General features: G+C 45.8%; 1 protein-coding gene across 2 annotated transcripts in view; it reads right to left on the reverse strand.

The window, feature by feature from the left end:
• Positions 1-1622: 1622 nt before the first annotated feature.
• The window catches only part of UBN2 (ubinuclein 2), a 140805-nt gene continuing 119431 nt past the window's right edge, over positions 1623-22996 (reverse strand). For both annotated transcript variants that reach the window (XM_040406645.1, XM_040406644.1), the window contains 2 exons: positions 22078-22167; positions 1623-2677 (listed from right to left, as the gene is read on the reverse strand). In XM_040406645.1, the coding sequence (XP_040262579.1) occupies positions 2628-2677; positions 22078-22167 (140 nt within the window). In that variant the 3' untranslated portion in view covers positions 1623-2627. The remainder of the gene's footprint in view (positions 2678-22077; positions 22168-22996) is intronic.

The following is a 22996-nucleotide window of genomic DNA, read 5'->3' on the forward strand; positions in this document are numbered from 1 at the left end:
GCGGATTTATATACACAAATTTTAACATATTAGTCCGTCTGTCTGCTAACTACAACACAGTGATCCTCCATTCACCCTGGTCTGGCTGGATCCTGATCAACTACAATTTGGTGGTATTAGCTGGTTAGACGGATCTGTCACTATGTCTCATGATTAATGTAGGCATTCACCCCCATCCCTGTAGCACAAATAAACTTTTATTATTTTTGCCCTTGTAATGTCCCTTTTCAATATTTGCTCCCCACCTATCCCTTGGTTGAACTTGATGGACTTATGTCTTTTTTCAACGGTATTAACTATGTAAATGAATTCTTCGGTGTAAGAGAATTAAACAGGTATTCCACATTATCTGCACTGCTGCTCCATTCATCTTTACGACAGTTCCTCAAATAGAGTTCAGTGCTCAGCTATACCCCTTTAAAGAATGTCAGAATGCTTTCTGTTCCCTGAAAAGCCTGAAATGTTTAAAAGTAATCTCCACTACTGCAGCACTTTTACATATTGTACCAACAAATGCCATATAATGTTTGTATTGAAGTCGAAATGATCAGTAGAGCCACTTTCACACAGCTTAAACAGGCACATTTTAGCAGCCACATTACAATTGTAAAACCCAAATCTCTTGCAGTTCATCTGAACCAGGCTTTGTTCCTCGGCTCAGATAACTCACAGTGGCCAATGTGTTTTAGTCGTAGTATGCCCTTGTGAACAGCAGTCCAATGTCATGTAGTTTAACTGAACTGAACTTTGCAATTGTAATGAAGACCACAAAATCCAGCTATGTTGATGCTTGAGACCAGCCTCAGGCCAGATATAGATAGCAGTAATAATGCTATGTTTATTCAGTGGTAAAAATTTGATTATTACCCATGAGAACAAATCAGGGAAACATTTCTCATGCTAAACATGTGGTGACAGGATACAATGACACGCTTGGCACCAAAAAGTTGAATTTGATAGGAAACCATATTAGAGCCATCTCTGAGAACTCTTTGTGGGGTTGCCCAGGATTTTTATATTGATGGCCTATCCTCAGGATAGGCCATCAATATCAGATCTGCAAGATTCTGCTGAACTACACAGGCCTGTCTATTGTGTAGTGTAGTGCTCAATGGGAGCACTGGTGCAGTTACTAGCTATGTCCACTACATGATGGACAGAGTTATGTAGCTCCTATACCTACTTTGTATTTATGGAGCTACAACAAAACAACCAATAGGCAAGCATGCAGTCTGTCAGACCTCCACTGATCTGATATTGATGACCTATCGTGAAGACAGGCCATCAAGATCAAAATCCTATAATTCCATTTAAAGTGTTCTTCCATATTTACTCTCCCACCCAAATGTTAGATCGATCATGGAGATGTGGATATGGCTGCTAAGATAACAGTATGAAGCCCTGCAAGTATTGCGCACAGGTCTTATTAATTAATAATAGACCGAAGCAGAATACTTGCTGGTGTTGAACAGGAGCCTGGGCCCAGCGCATCACTGCATCTCTCCAACATTGGATAATAAGGTTACAGACTAGGTGCAAAAATGCACACAAACTTCACTTCAGAAGGCAAAACCTGAAAACAATGATGCACAATAAAAATTCTGAGTTAAGAATTAACAGAACTGATCTCAACAGACTTTACAGGATACCATTTTTTAAACTTTTAAGAGTGTGCAATATCATCAATTGTTATAAACATTCAGAAAGAAAATGGAAAATATCTTAAAGTATTAAACACTGGTGGAAACAGCATATTAAAAAAATTTTTGTTCACGTAATACTTTTTATATTGAAATGCCACCTGCACCACCTTATAAATGCTTTTAGTATTTCTTGATGAAAGCCTGATGAAGTTCTAGGAAATTCAATGGAAAGTTTACTGTTACACATGATTTCTTTTAAATGCTCCCTACCACAAAAGTTATCTACTATAAAAATAAAAAATAAAATAAAAAAAATAGCAAAATTTAAACTTCCCAAGACTATCATTTCGAACCTTTGTGCAAGAAATTTTTTAAAACTTTAATCCTACATGAATTTTAAAAGTTTTAACTGTTAAATAAAAAATAAGGCAATTAATTAATTATGCTTATAAACCATTTGAAAATCGAAAATAAAGTCCCACTTGAATTAAATAAAGATTTGTGAAAATCCACAAATTTAAGTTTCTTGACAGGGGGCGAAAGGTGTGTTCTGCATTTTATTTGTAACTATGTTTCTCCAGCAACCTTATTCTGCAATTTCATTAATATAGAATGGAATGCAAACATAGCCACTTCATGTGGTTTATGCTCTATGATACCTGCAAGAAAAATAAATATAAAACAATCATTTAGCCCAGTGATTATTTAAGGTTACGGAGGGAAGCATTGTCCCCCATCTATCACTCGCCCTAGAAGAAATCCTTTGTGGCTTGATAGCACCATGCTCATGGACAGTTTCCTGCTGCCTTCTTCCTCCTGCTTTGATCAAGTATTCTTCTGCTCTCCACAGTGCTTAGGATTAATGTAAACAGACAGCACACGGCAGCTTTTTCTGACGGCAAAGCACTTTCTGATGAGACTGTCCAAGCCAACCAGAAGAATAATTTTTAATTTACTTGTCCACTTAGATCAACTGATCAGTTGTCATGGATTTTTACGCTGCAATTTGGAGTCCCCTTTACTTTGAGCTGCATCTTGAATGTTAAAAAGAAAAAAACATGCTGACATTGAGAATTTAACACTGTAAAATGAAATCTACAAATTACAATGCTATGTGTGTACGCAAAAAGACTTAAAGCGTACTGGTTAACAAGTCGCATTCCTTCTTAAAGTGCAGTCACAGGGCACTGTCTGTGGACTGACTAAACCCCTGCCGTGAGTTACCCAAGATGGTTGGTTAGTTTTTCCTGACATATGCGGGCATCAATATATGCAACGCTTATATCTCATGGGGAAGGACTCTTATTTGATGAATGTTAAGTCTATTATTATTATTCTGATGAACACATTTCGGAGCCAGCTTGCTTGCTCCTCAGTGGCAATCACATATATAACTAAAAATTATTTAGGTTTCCCCTTTATATGAAGCCCAGGAGGATAAATATCTAAAAGGATACGAACTGGATTGCATATTTAACTTGGATACAATTTTAAAAAGGTGTTCTCTATTCAACAGCTTTCCTATATATTTAAAATATGATGACTCACTACTGTCTAAATAACAATAGTGATCCAATATTCAATAGATACAGACCAGTAAAGTTGAAAAGTATAACCTAGAGAAGAACATAATGGAACACCACAACACAAATGAGAATATAAAAGACATTAAATAACGGCAACTGTATGCCACTATTACAAAGTTGGACACTATTATAAAGTTGAAGAACAGAGGACATAGAGGGGCACACCCAGAGCACATCGATGGTAAAACAGTCTGGCTCCTAACGTGAAGTGAGTCATGAGCCCCAACTACAGAAAAACCCAAACTTCCAGCTCTGCATTCAAATCGTTAGGGGCCAGTGTTCCAAACCCACATACCGTATTTTTTTGTCCTATAAGACGCACCTAAGTTTTAGAGGAGGACAATAAGGTAAAAAATATTTCATTAGACCTCAGATCAGCAATCAGACCCCAATGTAAATCAGATCTCAGCTCACAGCCCCAATCAGATCCCCAATGTTAATAAGATCTCAGATCAGAGCCCAATGTGAATGACCCCCAATCAGACCTCAGATCAGAGCCCAATATAAAGACGACCCCAATCATACCTCAGATGAGAACCCCATGCCTCATATCAGCCACCAGCCATATGTGATCAGCCCCCAGTCATATGCACGCAGCCCTCAGCCATAATTCAGCCTCAGATCACAAAAAACAAAAACAAAAAAAACCACTTATCTCTCCTGCTCATGGATGACGCCACTCCTCACATCGCGATCCTCTTCCTCCTGCTGTCGGCTGTGCTGTGAACTGGCGTGCACAGCGTGAGGTCACAAAGCACCCTCATGCTGTGCGCAGCCTTCACAGCCGACAACCAGTAAGTACAGAGCCTTCACCGCTTCCTGGTCCTCCAGTACTAATGAGCGCTTCCATAATGGAAGAGCTCATTAGTATTCGCCCCATAAGACGCAGGGGCATTTATCACCCACTTTGGGGGGAAAAAGTGCGTCTTATGGAGCGAAAAATATGGTATTTTTGAAGATTACACTCATGACAAAAGGGAAATATAATGCCCTCCCCTCCAATCCAGTCTTTTATTCTCACTTGTGTTATGTTTTATTTTCAAATGATCTGTCTCCATTAAATATTAGATCACTATTGCTACTTAGACAGTAGTGGGTCATAATTAATAATTAAGAAGGCTATTAAAAGGCAATAACCTCTTTTCAATATGCAATTGAGTCCAGAATATTATATATATATATATATATATATATATATATATATATATATATATATATATCTATATCTATCACGATGAAAAGAGGGCAGCACTCCGGTCTTGTGATGAAAATAAGGTGGAATTTATTACACCCAAAAGCAATGCGGCATTTCAGCTCTCTCAATGGAGCCTTTGTCAAGCTAGTGAATAGAGTGCTCTCAATGTATTTAACCACCTCAGCTCCCATAGCTTAAACACCCTTAATGACCAGACCACTTTTTACAATTCTGCACTACACTACTTTCACGGTTTATTGCTCGGTCATGCAACACCCAAATTAATTTTACCTCCTTTTCTTCTCACTAATAGAGCTTTCATTTGGTGGTATTTCATTGCTGCTGACATTTTAACTTTTTTTGTTATTAATCGAAATTTACCGAATTTTTTGCAAAAAAATGAAAAATTTTCACTTTCAGTTGTAAAATTTTTCAAATAAAATTACATTTATATATAAATTTTTCTCAAAATGTATTGTTCTACATGTCTTTGATAAAAAAAAAATGCAATAAGTGTATATTTATTGGTTTGCGCAAATGTTATAGCGTTTACAAACTATGGTACAAAAATGTGAATTTCCGCATTTTGAAGCAGCTCTGACTTTCTGAGCACTTGTCATGTTTCCTGAGGTTCTACAATGCCCAGACAGTAAAAACACCCCACAAATGACCCCATTTCAGAAAGTAGACACACTAAGGTATTTGCTGATGGGCATAGTGAGTTCATAGAAGTTTATTTTTTGTCACAAGTTAGCGAAAATTGATGATTTTTTTTTTTTTTTTTTTCTTACAAAGTCTCATATTCCACTAACTTGTGACAAAAAATAAAAACTTCCATGAACTCACTATGCCCATCACGAAATACCTTGGGGTGTCTTCTTTCCAAAATGGGGTCACTTGTGGGGTATTTATACTGCCCTGGCATTTTAGGGGACCTAAAGCGTGAGAAGTCTGGAATCCAAATGCCTAAAAAATGCCCTGTGAAATCCTAAAGGTGCTCTTTAGAATTTGGGCCCCTTTGGGGACCTAGGCTGCAAAAAAGTGTCACACATGTGGTATCGCCGTACTCAGAAGAAGTAGGGCAATGTGTTTTAGGGTGTATTTTTACATATACCCATGCTGGGTGAGAGAAATATCTCTCTAAAAAGGAGATTTTTTGTGAAACTCACCTGTAAAATCTTTTTCTCGACTTTTCCATTGGGGGACACAGACCATGGGTATAGCTTAGAGGTATTAGTAGGAGGGACACTATGCAAATACAAAAGAGCTCCTCCTCCTCCTCAGGCTATACCCCCCCCCCGACTCCACCAGGAGGAACTCAGGCGTTGCACAAGCAGTAGGAGAAGGAGCAAGAAAAATCATGGAACCATCGGACCAAGCCATAAGGTCGAACCATAAACAGAAACTGAACTGAAGACCCCTCCTGGAACCGGCAGAATGGGTGGGAGCTGTGTCCCCCAATGGAAAAGTCGAGAAAAAGATTTTACAGGTGAGTTTCACAAAAAATATCCTTTTCTCGTACTTTTATCCATTGGGGAACACAGACCATTGGACGTCCTAAAGCAGTCCATGGGGTGGGAAAAAAAAAAATCACAGCACCGCCAGGAGGAACGTCCAACGGTCACACAGGAACCACAGCCTGCAAAACCCTGCGGCCAAAGACAGCATCAGCCGAAGCCAGTGAATACGACTGATAGAACTTCGTAAAGGCATGTAAGGACGACCAGGTGGCCGCCTTACACAGCTGAGAGGCAGAGGTACGATTGCGCCTTGCCCAGGAAGCCCCCACCGCCCTAGCGGAGTGAGCGGAAATCCGAGCCGAGGGAAACCTACCACGAGCGCGATAAGCCGCGGAAATAGCCGAGCGGATCCATCGCGCCACAGAGACCTTGGAGACCGCCAGACCCCACGAAGTTTCTCAGGAATCACAAGGAGGGAATCCGAACGGCGGACGGAAGCGGAAGCCACGAGATACCCTTCAGGGCCCGTATGACATCCAGGGAAGGTAGAGCGCGTTCCATGTGGTTCGCCGGGGAAGGGCAAAAGGAGGGCAGAACAAGATCCCCGTTAAGGTGGAAGGAAGAGACCACCTTGGGCAAAAGGAAGGGAACCGGACGGAGCACAACCTCGTCCTGGAGAAAAACCAGAAAAAAGGCTCCTGGCCGGAAGAGCAGTCAGCTCCGACACCTGTCTGATGGAAGTTATGACCACAAGAAAGACCACCTTCCAGGTGAGAAAAGTCAGGAAGGCCTCTCTCAGAGGCTCGAAGGGGGGCCATCTGCAGAGCACGCAGGATCAAAATAAAATACCAAGGAGGCAAGGGGGGGAACATACGGGGGAATCGAAAGTGCCATCCCCTGAAGAAAGGTCTTCACAGGACCCATAAGAGCAAAGGAATTCTGAAAGAAGACGGCCAGCTCCGAAACCTGACCTTTCAGGGAACTCAACGACAGTCCCATCTCAAGCCCGGACTGAAGAAAAACGACAGCACCACCGGGATAGAAAAACGAAGGGGAGGGAACCCCGAGGTCTCCCAAAAAGTCAGGAAGGCCTTCCAGGTACAATAGTAAATCCTGGAGGAAGCCGGCTTCCTCGCACTGATCGTGGTTCTAATCACTGAATCCGAGAACCCCCTCTACATCAGGATAGTGGGTCCAACAGCCACGCCGCTAAACGAAGAGGCCGTAAATTCCGGTGGAAGAGCGGGCCCTGAGACAGTAGATCCCTTCTGTCGGGAAGAGGCCATGGGGCTTCCGCCACATTCGAGCCACCTCTGAGAACCACGCTCAGCGAGGCCACTGTGGGGCGATGAGAACGGTCGGAATCCTTTCCGCCCCGATCTTGCGTATGTAGTAGAAAGAGCGGAGGGAAGACATAGAGGAGACTGAAGTCCTGCCATGGAGACACCAGCGCGTCCACCCCGTACGCCTTCGGATCCCGGGAGCGAGTCAGGAACACCGGGAGCTTGATGTTGAGCCTAGACGCCATCAAGTCCACATCCGGACGGCTCCATCTGTGGCAGATTCCTTCGAATACATCTGGATTCAGTCCGCTGTCCAGTTGCCCCCTCCTGGAATGTAAATTGCTGACGACACCGGAACGTGCAACTCCGCCCACGTCAGAATTCTCGTCACCTCCTGCACCACCATCCGGCTGCGGATCCCGCCCTGATAGCTGATGTAGACCACAGTTGTGGCACTGTCCGACTGGATCCTCATCGGGAGGCCCGCAAGGAGAGAAGTCCAATGGGAGAGGGAGTGGAAAAAAATCACTCTCAGCTCCAGAATGTTGATCGGAAGGCGAGATTCCGCCGCCGACCAAACCCCCTGAACCGTGCGAGACTGAAGAACGCCGCCCCAACCCAGGAGGCTGGCATCGGTGGTGATGATCGTCCAGGAGAATGGGAGAAAAGATCTCCCAGACCTCAGTTCATCGGGAACAGCCACCAAGGGAGAGCTGCCTGAACCCGCTCAGACAAGCAGATGCTATCGTCCAGACCCCGAGAGGTATCGTCCCAGAGGGAAAGGATCTCCTGTTGCCACAGGGAGTGTGAAAACTGGGCATCTGGAACGGCCTCGAAAGACCCAGGACCCGTATGCATTCCCGTATGGAGAGGCACGGGGAGCGCAACATATGCGACACTGCCCCCGGATCTGGGAGGACTTGAAGGCTGGCAGAAATATTCTGGCGGCCGAGGTGTCCAAATTCATCCCCAGGAAGGAGAGCTTCTGGGACGGGAAGAGGCAGGAGTTTGGGAGATTCATCAGCCAACCAAACTGTTCCAGAGTCTGAACAGTGATCCGGACGCTGTCCTCGGGTTGCGGTAGAGAGGGGGCTTTTATCAGGATATCGTCCCGATAGGGCTGGCTCCCAGAGGTTGGAAATGTAAAAAAAAAAATTTATTTTTTTTATTTCATTTTTTTTTGAGGCTGAAAGGGGCTTTGAACTCAGAAAGCCTGGACATGGGGCAACAGCATTACCACTGAGCTACCAGCTTGCCTTAGCAAAGGAATGTCCCTGGTACGAATAAGTGCCATGAGCGGTTCAGAACCTTGGTAAGGACCCGAGGGGTGGTTGCTAATCCGAAGGAAGGGCGACAAACTGACAATGTCGACCCCCAATGGCGAAGCGCAGGAATCGTTGGTGAGATTCCGCGATCGGGACATGCAGATAGGCTTAGTAGCAGCAGGACGGGCTGACTGGGCCCCCTAGCGCCAGGAAGGCTAGTTTGAAGGAGGGCCTTATTGTGGACGACCTGATACCTCCAGCGAAGGAAGCAGGCGACGGCCTACCAGACGAGAAAAGGCATGCATTGATGAACTCGTCTAGCTGATCCCCATAAGGTATGAAAACCCCAAGTGGGAGATTAGCGAGGGAACGCTTGGTGGATGCGTCGACGACCCACACCTTTAATCAGACCTCTCTGCACTGAATGACAGAGATGGCTAACCTGCGGACAAAGAGGGAAACAATGCCCCAGAAGCTTCGCAAAGAAGCTTAGAAACCCGAGACATCTGGAGAACCAAATCCAGTGTGTCAGTAGACACATCCAGTTCCGCTAGTTCTTGGTGGTGGCGCTGTACCACACCGAGAGAGCACTGGCCACCCCTGCTGAGTCAAAGGTAGGTCGCAGGGACGCGCCTGCCAGTGAAAAACGGACCTGGAAGGAGAGTCTATGCGCCTGTCTACAGCGTCCTGCAAAGAGGAACTGTCTAAGACAGGGAGGGCCGTATAACTGGCTAGTCCGGCCACCGGGGGATCCACCTTAGGGGGAGGAGACACCTCTCCTTGCCGTCAGCAGGGAAAGGAGAAAGTGTATTCATGCGCTTGGTGATCAAGAACCTTATTAGGACGGCTCCAGGCCCTGGCTATGACCGCGAAAAATCCCTCATGGACAGGGAACACGGTAGTCTCCGCTTCCTGGACAGAAAAAAGGGGGGGGGGAACTCCTGACCCGTGGAAGGAGGAGAATCTCCCTGGAGAATAAAGGTGTCTCGGACAGTCGCCACTAAGACAGCCACATAGTGGAGAGCTTAGGCGAGGCGTCCCGCTTCATGACCTGGTCAGAGCCGGACAATTCCCCTTCAGACTTGCGCTCCCTAAGGGGGAGGGGAGAGTCGTCCGAACGCGCCTCTAGGCGAGGGGGAGGGGGGCAGAGACTGAGTCATCCGAGGAGGGATACTGCCGCTCACGCTCCCTGTTAGTAGTCGGGAGTCTTCTGTGGAAAAAACCACCGAGAGGTGGTTGGCGTCACAGGATTTGCAAATGCCCTATAATCCAAAAAGGACATGGCTCGTCCGAGCCGTCCTCATGGACCGGAAATACAGCAGCCTCCGGTTTTTTGGGAGGAAAAAGGGCGAACTCTCTCCTAGTGGAAAGAGGAGAATCCCCTTGGAGATTAAAGGTGTCACGGACAGCCACTACTAGATCAGCCACCATGGTGGAGAGCTTTGGCGGAAGGTTCCTCTCCGTGACCTTGTCCGAGCCGGACAATTCCCCTTCAGACCTGCGCTCCCTAGGGGGAGGGAGAGGAGTCTGAGCAAGCTTCTAGCCGAGGGGGAGAAGCGGAGTCATCCTAGGAGGGATGCTGTCGCTCACACTGCCTATTAGTAGTCAGGCGTCCTCTGCGGGAACCACTGTGAGGGGACGAAGTGGTTGGCGCCGCAGGATTGGAAACGGACATACATTCCATAAAAGACATGGCTGCCTTGGCGAACAGGGCCAAATCAGCGGCCGCGCAGGACATGGCAGATGCCCAAGCGGGAGCCGCAGACTCCGCAGTGACCGGGGGGAAAACTGGACTGGGCAAGAGAAGGGGGAGAAGGGTGATTCTGTCCAGGAGCAGGGCAGGAGGCACAGGTACCAGTGACCAAAAGTGGGAGCAGACACTCCATACAGGACCCTATTGGGGTCTCAGAAGAGGTCTTAACGGACTTAGGCTTAGGCATGATGGTCCCTCACAAAAAGTGATGAAAAAGTCCTACCGCTCAGGTAACAGCGCAAGCACAAACCCAGAGAGGAGCGGGGGAGCAGCCGTTCAGTGAGAGAAGCCTCTCAGTAGCAGCAGGAAGGAGCCCGAGTGTGCCTATTTGGCTCCGCCCCCGGCCGCAGCAGCAGAAATGAGCCGAAGCGCCGATTAGGCTCCGCCCCGGTCGCGATTAGGCTCCACCCCCGGCCGCATCATAGGAGCGCGAAAACAGGGGCGCGCTCCGCTCTCTGTTTAAAGAAGATGAATAAAATGGCCCCCGGCGAGGAGGGGGAGTAACAAAGATATGGCATCCCCATCAAGGGGGTGTAAGGCCCAGAGAGAGCGGAGACCGGAGGGGGAAGTGCGCTGCCTGCAGAGATTAGCCGCTTCATAGAAAATGATATGCTGCCAAAGAAAGCCGTAAGGGGCAGGAGCGTCAAGAGACGCCTGCCCAGGTAAGTGCCTCCAGACCCTTGCGCCCCAGACAGAACAAGCAATGACACCCAGATCCCCTTCACCCAGGAGGCCCATAGGTCTTTAGTGCAGAGAGGAAGGGGGGGGGGGGGGGGGACACAGAGGATGCAGCTTCATACTTATCTGCTCCTGCAGATCTTCTCCCTCGACTCCAGGACCAGCAGGGATGCACCTCTTCAGACTTCTGACTCCTTTCCCAGGAGTGCAGTGCTCTGGTGGAGGGTGGCAGCAGGTGACCCAGGAGCTGGTGGGATGCCGGAGCTAACAGGTCGAGCCCGGATCCACTTATCTTCTTGGGGGATAATGGAGGCAGCCTGGCAACGTCCCACAGACGGCGGCGGGCACTCCACGGGGGACCAGGAAGGCGCCATGCCGACCTGTGTCCCGATCTAGAAAGAAAATAACAAACCGGAGTAGAGATAGTGTAGCGTGTCAACCTCCTTCACCAGACACTAAGCAAAGACTGAGTTCCTCCTGGTGGAGTCGGGGGGTGTAGCCCGAGGAGGAGGAGCTCTTTTGTATTTGCATAGTGTCCCTCCTACTAATACCTCTAAGCTATACCCATGGTCTGTGTCCCGCAATGGATAAAAGTACGAGAAAGCCAACTTTTCCCATTTTTTTTATACAAAGTTGTCATTTTAGAGAGATATTTCTCTCACCCAGCATGGGTATATGTAAAAAGACACACCAAAACACATTGCCCTACTTCTCCTGAGTACGGCGATACCACATGTGTGACACTTTTTTGCAGCCTAGGTGCGCAAAGGGGCCCAAATTCCAATGAGAATCTTTACAATTTCACAGGGCATTTTTTACGCATTTGGATTCCAAACTATTTCTCACGCTTTAGGTCCCCTAAAATGCCAGGGCAGTATAAATACCCCACAAGTGACCCCATTTTGGAAAGAAGACACCCCAAGGTGAGGGGCATGGCGAGTTCCTAGAATATTATTTTTTGGGCACAAGTTAGCGGAAATAGATTTTTTTATTTATTTTTTTTCTCTTACAAAGTCTCATATTCCACTAACTTGTGACAAAAAATAAAATTTTACATGAACTCGCCATGCCCCTCACGAAATACCTTGGGGTGTCTTCTTTCCAAAATGGGGTCACATGTGGGGTATTTATACTGCCCTGGCATTTTAGGGGCCCTAAAGCGTGAGAAGAAGTCTGGAATATAAATGTCTAAAACTTTTTACACATTTGGATTCCGTGAGGGGTATGGTGAGTTCATGTGAGATTTTATTTTTTGTCACAAGTTAGTGGAATATGAGACTTTGTAAGAAAATAAAAAAATAAAAAAATAAAAAAAATTTAAAAAAATTTCCGCTAACTTACGACAAAAAAAAATAAAAAATCTTCTATGAACTCGCCATGCCCCTCAAAAGTGATCTTTTTATAGTGCCGCAGCGATTTTACGGTGTTTTTGCAGTGATCATAAAAATTTTTTATTCTGTCACTGCGGTGGGGCGGACTGAACGCAAGTGTGCGCACAAGAACAGGCCTGATCGGGCGAACACTGCGTTTTTTGTAGAGCCTATAGAACATGTCCTATATAACATGTCCTTTTCTATATAGTTCTGGCAATGTGCGGATCCACAAAATGCGGAAAGCACATTGCCGGTGTCCGTGTTTTGCGGATCCGTAAAACACATACGGACGTCTGAATGGAGCCTTACAGAGGGGTGATCAATGACAGGGGGGTGATAAGGGAGTCTATATGGGGTGATCACCCCCCTGTCATTGATCACCCCCCTGTAAGGCTCCAATCAGACGTCCGTATGTGTTTTGCGGATCCGCAGTGTCCGTGTTTTGCGGATCCACAAAACACATACGGACGTCTGAATGGAGCCTTACAGGGGGGTGATCAATGACAGGGGGGTGATCAGGGAGTCTATATGGGGTGATCAGGGGTTAATAAGTGACAGGGGGGGGTAGTGTAGTGGTGTCTGGTGCTACTTTACAGAGCTGCCTGTGTCCTCTGGTGGTCGATCCAAGCAAAAGGGACCACCAGAGGACCAGGTAGCAGGTAAATTAGACGCGGTTATCAAAACAGCGTCTATTATACCTTTTTGGGGTTAAAAAAATAATAATTGCATCTACAGCCTGCCAGCAAACGATCGCCGCTGGCAGGCTGTAGATGTACTTGTTTACCTCTGGTTCCTGTGAACGCGCGCTCCTGTGTGCACGCGTTCACAGGAAATCTTGCCTCTCGCGAGAGGACGCGCCGGCGTGTCCAGGAGGAATAACAGGGCCGCCGCCAGGACGCAATCCTGCGTACGGCGGTCCTGAGGTGGTCAAACAGGTAGATCTCATCAGTGTTACATAATTGGTCATCATAAATAAATACAAATCTATATATATTATTTTTTTTTTATATTTCAGGATATCTTGATGGAAATCATTGTCTTGATCATGAGGACATCGCCCGACATGAAACCTCCATGTGAATATGTACCCATGTGTGGCGAAAATAACCTCGCCACTGGGTTTTGGAGGGGCCTGTTTGCCAGCCTCCAGCCTCTTGCCTCAGGCTTAAATCTGTGGAATTGTTTTGGGCAGGAAAGCCATGCTTGCGGTCGGCCAAATGTGACTTCCATGGAATTCGGGAACCCCTGCTCGGATCTGAGCGATTTTTGGATATGTTGTTCACCCAGATCAGAGCTATCCATGGATGTATACATTATGGGGATATGTGGGGTTTTGAGGTGTGTGACAGAACCATCTGTCTGTGGAATTGTATTGTATGTTATGAGCGAACCCAGATAGCTAATTTTATTGTATTCATGTAGTCTGAGTGCCATTCACCTAATAATATGCACTCAGACTTGAGCTATCTGGGGATGTGTTAAATGTCTGTGTTTACTGTAAGGGTTGTGACATTGTATGTTTAAATTTTGATTTCTGTCCTGTTGTCCCCACATGTGTATTGGCGATTTCCCTTTGTCCTGAGAGATAATTGAATTACTCCTCGGGTGTCTCCAGGGCAGACAGGAGGAAACCATAATGCATTGTGGGGATGTATTGTGTCTGTGTATCCTGAATTGCTGCATATCTGTCCTGTGTCACAGTCTTCCATCTGGTCCCCTAGGGGAGTGTCCACCAGATTGGGACCTGCATAAATACGGGCAGGTAGCCCTCAATAAAGAGTTCCTGTTTTACACTCAACATAGAGCCTCGTCTCATGTGTATGGGGATTGCTATACGCTGTATACTCACCTGGCTATTACTCCTAGCTCTTGCAAGAGCTGTATCTGTGGTGGTATCGGTGTCGAGCGGAATGCTTGGAGTCCTCTGGAGGCACTGGGAGCATTTATCAACGGAGGTACCCGGTCGGGGTGCCAGGAGATCCGTTACACCATGCAAGGGGTTTTTAATTCTCCTTAAATCTATTGTCGCTATATTAAAAATATGCAATTGAAAAGGAAACAAGGGGATTTGACATTGATGTATAATTTTCCATTGTGTGGTATGGCAATGTTATGTGAACCTGGCCGAGGGGGATGTGTATTGGTCGATGGATGATGGAGCGGAGTAGAGGTGACACTATGGTGCCCCTGTCCTCGGTTCTGCACGGGGGCTTACACCCTAATTGGATTGTGTGCACCGGTGTGAAGCGTTCATGACCTTGCACCACCCCCTTATTTATTTCATGTGACATCGGGGATGTAGTGGTTGGGAACGGGGACAATGGCTTGCCCCTGATCCCCTATCACGAAGCGGTTTATACACTTAAGTTGACGCTTAGTGTGTGTACCGTTATGGACACCCTCTGGTCTCATATGAGTCTTGTTTCCTTTTGCCACACACGATAATGGTTACTATGGTCACAGGATGACAAAAACATCAGATCCCGATCTTCTGGTCATGCGCAGTGGCTGATTACCACACAAGCCGACATATCCAGTGAGGTCGTGTGGTGCGCATGCACGGGACGTGAGGGAATCTCGCGTACCTAGGATGTATGCCGGCGCCTGCGCAGTACCCGACATGGGATGCTGAAGTTTGGCTACACATGTGAGAATTCATGACGTGGGTTTGTCCTCTTTTTTAATTAATTTATGATTAAGCACAGATGCACTTTATGTATGAATTAGTGGTAATTATGAATGTAACACTGAATCATGGATATGGAATAACTATTCATTATAATCACGTACACTATGTTATAACACTGCATTTTGTGCACATGTACCATATTGAAACGTTGTTTTTAATCATGTTTTCCACTGTATATTTGTATTTATTTATTGATGACCAATTATTTAACACTGATGAGATCTACCTGTTTAAATACGTTGAGAGCACTGTATTCACTAGCTTGACAAAGGCTCCATGAAGAGAACTGAAATGCCGCATTGCTTTTGGGTGTAATAAATTCCACCTTATTTTCATCACAAGACCGGAGTGCTGCCCTCTTTTCATCGTTTCTAGCTAGTAAGCTAGTAGTTCCTGGTCCAGGAATTATTGTGGGATTTGCACCTGGCATACCTATAGAAAGCTGCTCCAAAAAAAAAGAAAAAAAAAAAAAAAAGAAAAATCCAACTTCCAAACATGAACTCAGTAAGGAGTTGCTCCGCCGTTATTGTTTATCACTACCAAAATTCATTTCGGCATGCTTGATGCAAACGTTTCCATGAGGTGAGTGGGAACATTTCTCCATGTGGTGAAGACGGCCGCACGAAAGCCATCTACTGTCTGGAACTGTTGTCCATTTTTGTAAACTTCCCTTGCCATCCATCCCCAAAGGTTCTCAATTGGATTTAGATCAGGGGAACACGCAGGATGGGCCAAAAGAGTGATGTTATTCTCCTGGAATAAGTCCCTTGTCCTGCGGGCATTGTGTACTGTAGCGTTCTCCTGTTGTAAAACCCAGTCGTTACCACACAGACGAGGGTCCTCAGTCATGAGGAAAGATCTCTGCAACATCTGGACATAGCCAGCGGCCGTTTGACGCCCCTGCACTTCCTGAAGCTCCATTGTTCCACTGAAGGAAAAAGCACCCCAGACCATTATGGCGCCCCCTCCACTGTGGCGCGTAGAAAACATCTCAGGTGGGATCTGCTTGTCATGCCAGTAACGTTGGAAACCATCAGGACCATCAAGGTAAAAAAAAATTCTCAGAGAATAAAACTTTCTTCCACCTTTGAATGTCCCATGTTTGGTGCTCTCTTGCAAAGTCCAAACGAGCAGTTCTGTGGCGTTCAAGGAGACGAGGTCTTTGAAGACGTTTTTTGTTTTTGAAGCCCCTCAGTCTCAGATGCCGTCTGATGGTTATGGGGCTGCAGTCAGCACCAGTAAGGGCCTTAATTTGGGTTCGAGGATCGTTCAGTGTCTTGACGGACAGCCAATTGGATCCTCCTCTGCAAGAGGGGCGGGTGCTGTGTCCCCCAATGAACGAGACAAAAAAGGGATTTCACTGTAACAAATTTTCTCGTCTGTGTCATTGTGGGACACAGCAAGACCTTGGGACGTTTTAGAGCAGTCCTCTAGTACCGTGAGTGCAGTCAATTCACCGCGCCTCTTGCAGCACCCTGTGATCAAGAGCCGCATCGGAAGATGCAAAGGTATGCACCTTATAGAACTTGTGAAAGTGTGCAAGGACGACCATGTAACTGCCCTGCACACTTGCAAAGGGAAAGCCTTGTACAGGACCAGTGGAATGGGCTGCCACCTGAAGGAATGATAAGCCTCACCGATAGACAACCTGATCCAGCAAAGGACAGTGGATGTGGCTACTGCCAGCCCTCGCCGAGGCCTGCCAGGGACTTGCAAAAGGCCACCACTCTGTCTAGGCAGACTGAGTGCCTGGACCACGTCCAAGGTGTGAAGTTCTTTCTCCTTGGGATGAACTGGGGCTGGACAAAAAGGAAGGGAGGGGTATCTCCTCGTTCAGATGGAACGAGACCACCTTTGGCAGAATGGAAGGAACTGGTCGCAGGACGAACTTCCTGATGCCGAACCACAAACGGGGGCCTAGCAGAGAGCGCTGCGAGCTCGGAAACTCGCTGTAAGGACATGATGGCTACAAGGAAAGCGACTTTCCAAAAGACAAGGTGGAGGGGGATCTCCCGGAGGGGTTCAAAGGGGGACAGCTGGGGCTACCAGTCGTGTAATGCCCAAGATAAAAAGGTACAAGGTACAGACTGCTGAGATGGAAGCCAACGGCGTTAAAATAAGATGGAAAGGGCAGATAGCTGGCCTTTGAGTGAGCAGAGGGCCAACCCCAAATCGAGGCCTTCCTGGAGAAAAGTGAGAATACGAGGGATGGAAAAACTAATAGGATGAAAAAAGACCCCCGAGTGCAATAGTATATCTTGGAGGAGGACGGCTTCCTCCGGGAGGACCGGTGCCATAGGTAGAATATGTACAGGAGATTGAACACATGCCAAGGAATTACCAGGGTGTCCGTCGGTACCAGGCTACGAACTGTGGCAATTTGTTGTTCAGCCTGGATGTCATCGGGTCAACTGGAGCAGAGTTCCTCGCAGACATCCAGATGGAGGGAACATTCTCCGGGGCCTACGCATTCCATGCTCAGGAAGTCTGCTATCCAGTTGTCCACTCCTGAAATGTGGACAGAGCTGAAACCATCTTCTCCGCCCAATTGAAGATCTTTGCAGTCTCTTACATCGCGGCTTGGCTGTGAGTTCCCCATTGGCGATTTAGGTAGGCCACCGCAGTTGCATTGTCAGATTGAATCCTGACTGGGAGGCCTATCAACAGCAGACTCCAGTATCGGAGTACTAGAAGAATCGCTCGTAGCTCCAAGATGTTAATTGGCAGCCTTGCTTCTAGGCAGGACCACTGGCCCTGGACTATGTGGTCAATTACTTTGTGAACCCAGGAATCAGAAACATGTGCAAATCAAAAGGACTGTAGACAAAAGAAGGGGTCGGTGGGTGCAGCCCATAATGCCGAAGTGGGCTTACCAGAACCAGGCTTTGCAGTCTGGATCTTGGGCACCAAGCTAGTCGCGACTTAAATGATGGCCTTCTTGGTCTCCTCGGTTTGTCTTCTAAAGGAGGGATCCGAACAAGTGGTTATCCTGGAAAGGAAGGGCTTTAAGGGAATTCTTTGAGGATTGTGGCCACTAACCTAGCTGATGCTCTTGCCATCATCCTGGCTGCATCAAGGGAGGCCTCACAGATATACTCACCAGCCTGTATAATCTGGAATTCTAACTCTAACAAATCTTCCCAGGAAGTACCGGCAAGTAGGCCCTACCTAAGCTGATCCGCCCAGTCAGTGGTAGCCCTGCTGACCCATGAGGTGGCAAAGACTGGGCGCAGGACTGAACCACTGGCCTCAAAGACGAATTTAGCAAAAGACGCCATCTTTTCATCTCTAGGGTCTTTGAAAGAGGCGGCGTCAGCAAGGGGAAGTGTGATGTGCTTGGACAGGCATGAGACTGGGGAGTCTACAACTGGGGGGGGGGAATGAACAAGTCTCTACCACCTCTGCCGGGAAGACACTTCGTTATAGAGAAACGCTTATCTGGGACTGCCCACTCCTTCTCGATAGCTGACTCGAAGTCCTGCTGAGAAGAGAAAAACATATGCTCCCATTTGGGGCAGCAAAAAGAAAAACCTTCTTGTTTACTAGAGGATTCCTAAATCTGGATGTGCAGGGTGTCATTTACTGCCACAATGAGGGCATCTACCTTATTAGTAAGGCTACAGGATTAATCATCATCTAGGGAGTAACCCGAGTCGATAACCCATCGGAGATTTTGCTCTTCCTGTTTGACACGCTCTCTAAGAGCGGCGGTGAAAGAGGAGGGAGGAGAAGCAGATCTCAGAGATAACGCTAGGAATCTGGTCCGCTGACGCAGAGGTGAGCCCTGAACGATCCGTTCCTCAAAATGCGTAATGCACAAGACCGGTATCAGTGTTTTTCATCCATTTTATTGGGGGACAAAGCAAAGACTTTGGGTATAGCTGCTGCCACTAAGCAATGTGTTAACTACTCCCACCAGCTATACCCCTCCTGCGGACACTGAGCTAATCAGTTTTAGCTCAGTGTCCATAGGAGGCAGACATCTGCTCTGCAGGTCTTGCTTTTTTTCTTGCACTTGGGCCCAGGGTGGAATTATCCCCTGTTACTCGCCTGGCAGCACAGCAGGATGCCTCCAAACATCCTCAGTGTCTAGGACAGAAGAAAAGGTGGTGTGGAGGACCACCAAACCCTCCACCACTCTATAGCCTCAGGTCTTCTCTACCTATGACACCGGTGCTCCCCCACCAAAGAGAGCAACCTCGGAGGCAGTAGGACCTTGCTGGAACCAAGGCTGGACTTCAGGGATCGGGAGTCAGGTAAGCCTCCCACCTGGGTGGGTGGTGGGGTGTAGGGGGTGGGGGTTTGCAAGCGGTAGAGGATTTGGTGGTCCTCCACACAACCTTTTCTTCTGTCCTAGAAACTGGGGATGTTTGGAGGCATCCCGCTGTGCTGCCAGGTGAATAACGGCGAATAATTACACCCTGGGCCCAAGTGCAAGAAAAAATAAATAAATGAAGACCTGCAGAGCAGATGTCTGCCTCCTATGAACACTAAGCTAGAACTGTTTAGCTCAGTGTCCGCAGGAGGGGTATAGCTGGAGGGAGGAGTTAACACATTTTGCCTAGTGCCCGCCTCCTAGTGGCAGCAGCTATACCTAAAGTCTTTGGGGGACACAGCAATGAAATGGATGAGAAACATGGATATCGGCCTTGTGCATTGCACATTTTGCAGAACAGAACGTTCAGCCTCTAATAGAACAGTCTTATCCTTGTCTGTAATGCGAATAATAGGACATGTTCTATAATTTTGCAGGGCCGTGAAGTGAATGGGTCTGCATCCAACCCGCATAAACTACATTTGTGTGCATATATATGTGACTGCCACTGAGGAGGAAGAAAATTCAAAACGCATCCAGCCATTTACTCACAGTCATTAGAGCTTACATTCATCTAATTGAAGTGCTTCCCCATAAGATATCAGGGTGCCATATATTGCATGTGTACAGTATTACACTACCATCATTCATTCTGACACTATTATTCATAAATATAATGCTTTGAACTCGGACACTGTGTAAATAATGATCTCTATGGATGTCGATATTGCCTTCCATTATTTTTAACATTTATATTTTGTGAGGGCCCAGCATGTTTGGCTTAGGATTGCATTTTTAAGGCTTTATCTAATTTTTTTCATTTTACGCACCACCCCCTCCTTGATTAGATTACCAACTTTTTCATTGGAATGTACAGTATTCAAAGTTGCTTACAGGGCCAACGCTGCGCTCCCGGTCCAATTGTATGCTCCTGGCACTTCTGGGATTTTGTGCCGTACATTGTGCATGTGATCCTAACCTGGTTACAACCCACAGTGCATGCGTTACTCTAATCAACGGGGACTGTGGGCATAAAAATATATATATATATATATATATATATATATATATATATTTTTTTTTTTATTGGATAACCCTGTTGCCATTTTTCATTTATATATTCAATCCTATACCCAACTACTTGAGAGCAGGTCTATTTTTAGTTCTCATTACTATATTTTTCTAGCTCTTTTGGGCATTGTGGTGACCACGCTCAGGTGTTGGGTCCATTTACATACACTCTTGAGTTATTCACTATTGCGTTTTTAATTAAAGGAAATCTGTCACGTGGATAATCGCTATTCATTAAAAAATATTGCCCAATAGTGCATAGTATCTAATTTCCATATGTACCTTTCTTGCTGCAATTCTTGTTTTCTATCTTCAGAAAATCCACTGCTTGGTATGCAAATCAGCCAGTAAGGTGCCCAGAGGGGCATTATTTTTGACTTGAAGGAGCCCTGGCACTTTATTGGCTGATTTGCATACCAAACAAAGTGAATTTTCTGAAGTTAGAAAACAAGAATCACTGAAAAAAGATACATCTGGAAATGAGGTACCATGTGCTATTAGGCAATATTTTTACATGAATATCGATGGTCAGGTGACAGATTTCCTTTAAAGGGGTTGTCCGGCAGAGACTAGACTTTCCATCAAGATGGCCACCACTGCACCACCAATGCTCCCGTGTTGACCCAGACTAATCACTTATTGTACCCTCTTTAGGCTTGGCATCTCATTTGGGATTTAGGGAAGTATAATCATATCTTCCCCTTTCTGTCATAGTGATTGTTATGTTAATTGGCCTATCGTGCTGTTTCGATTTTATTGAAAGCCATACTTTGATCAGTATTTAAATGGTGTGTGGTAGATTTTTAAAAGAGTCTCATTAAGGTAGTAGCAGCACTGTAGACATGTGGTATATGATGCAGATGCATTATACTTGGTCCCAAATATGTAGGAATGGTCTTTTATGGCCATGAGATTAACCATTATCATTTGGGTATTACTACAAGAATATAATCTGATTCGCACACATATTATTGCCTCCATTCCTGCAACGTTTGCTTTTTGGAGTTTTTTTTTTGTTATATGTGGTCCCCTGATGAATTGACCCCAGAGAACGGTTCAGAGAAACGCATTAGGACAAAGTTTGCATTCCTGGGACATATGGTAGGTGATCCATTCTTTTCCACTGGTGATCAAAACCTGGACGCCACTGGTTTATTTGGGAGCATAAATGTATTATGTGCGATTATTTTTGTTGTAACTTTATTATTTTCTGATACATGCATTGACTTATGACATTACTATTGGACTGTAGTCCTATTAGGTCTTTTCTCGGGTGGCAGCATCTATCCCTCGTCAAGAACCTCCTGATGGGCCCTATATGTCCCTGACACGGGATCGCCCCCATCGGGGCGGCCATTCCGTTTTGCTAGGCAGGGCCTATAGCAGGGCAAGTGTGAGGACGAGTCAATTTTCCATTCCTTGTCCTGCCCAGCCTCACTGTTAATTGCTTTTTAAGGGCACAAATTGGGTGATTTTTAATCATCAGTAAAGGTAATGTTTTACACTGGTGAAAGTACTCTGATTTTCATATTAGTCATGGGATAACCCCTTTAAGACAAATTAAAAGAAATACAGTGCAAACACATCCATCTGCCACTGAGATTACTCAAATTATACAGTATATTTTTTATTCATAAGTTATGGAATAGAGAAATAAAGAACTAGAAAAAAAAAATCCCACCTATAGTCATAACTGTCTTATAAAGTTGAGAAATGTCTACATTTCAGCAAAAAAAAAAAAAAAGTTCAGTAACTGGACCCCTTACCTGTGTACCCTTGTTGCATGTGAGGAGGCAAAGCGGAGTGGGAGATGGTAGGTGTGTGCGTAGGGGTGGCCTGTAATCCTTTTAGTAAATCTGAGAGAGATAAAATGATGAACGAAATACAGTGAAAAAAAAAATAAAAAAAATGTAGGCATGCTTTAAATGGGTACTTACGGTAAGTATTTTATTTTGATGGCCTATACTCCGTATATGTTTTAGTGTAGCTCCAGTGCTGAAAATAAACAGATCTGTCCACTGCGTAGTTAAAATAGCTGGTTACTTCTACACTGCTTCCACTGACGTCAATAGGAGCAGCACGGCTGTAACTAGCTCTGTCTACTACACAATGGATGTAGCGGTGTACTTATGGCTCTGAAGCTTTTCTGAAACAGCTGATCGGCAGGAGTGCGGTATGTTTGTCCCCTGCCAATCAGATATTGATGTCCCACCTGAGTATAGGTCACCAATAACAAAATCCTCAACTATGCCTTTAAGAAACTTTGTGACACTCCAATTGTTTGTCCCCTTCAGAAACAAAAACAAACAATGCCAGAATCACAATATTAATAAAAGAATACAATGAATTCTTAAAGCTGTAACAATTTTTTTTTTTTTTTAGGATAATTTGCTCCCTACCTTTCTGTAGCACATTCTTAGAAGCCGCAACAGTAATGGAGGACATTACACATAATAACTCAATAGAGTAGATGTGAATCCAGCAGTTAAATGAGACAGTATATCACTAACAAAGTCTCTGTAGCAGCACCTCTCTGTTGCACCTTCACCCCCACTCAAAAGATTTCTTTGTAAGGGGTGAGCAACCTTCGGCACTACAGCTGTTGGGAAACTACAATTCACAGCATGCTCCATTCGGTTCTATGAACGTTCCTAGAAGAGCAGAGGAAGTATGCATGCAGAAAGT

Source organism: Bufo bufo, chromosome 9, assembly GCF_905171765.1.
Source record: "Bufo bufo chromosome 9, aBufBuf1.1, whole genome shotgun sequence".
Lineage (NCBI taxonomy): Eukaryota > Metazoa > Chordata > Amphibia > Anura > Bufonidae > Bufo > Bufo bufo.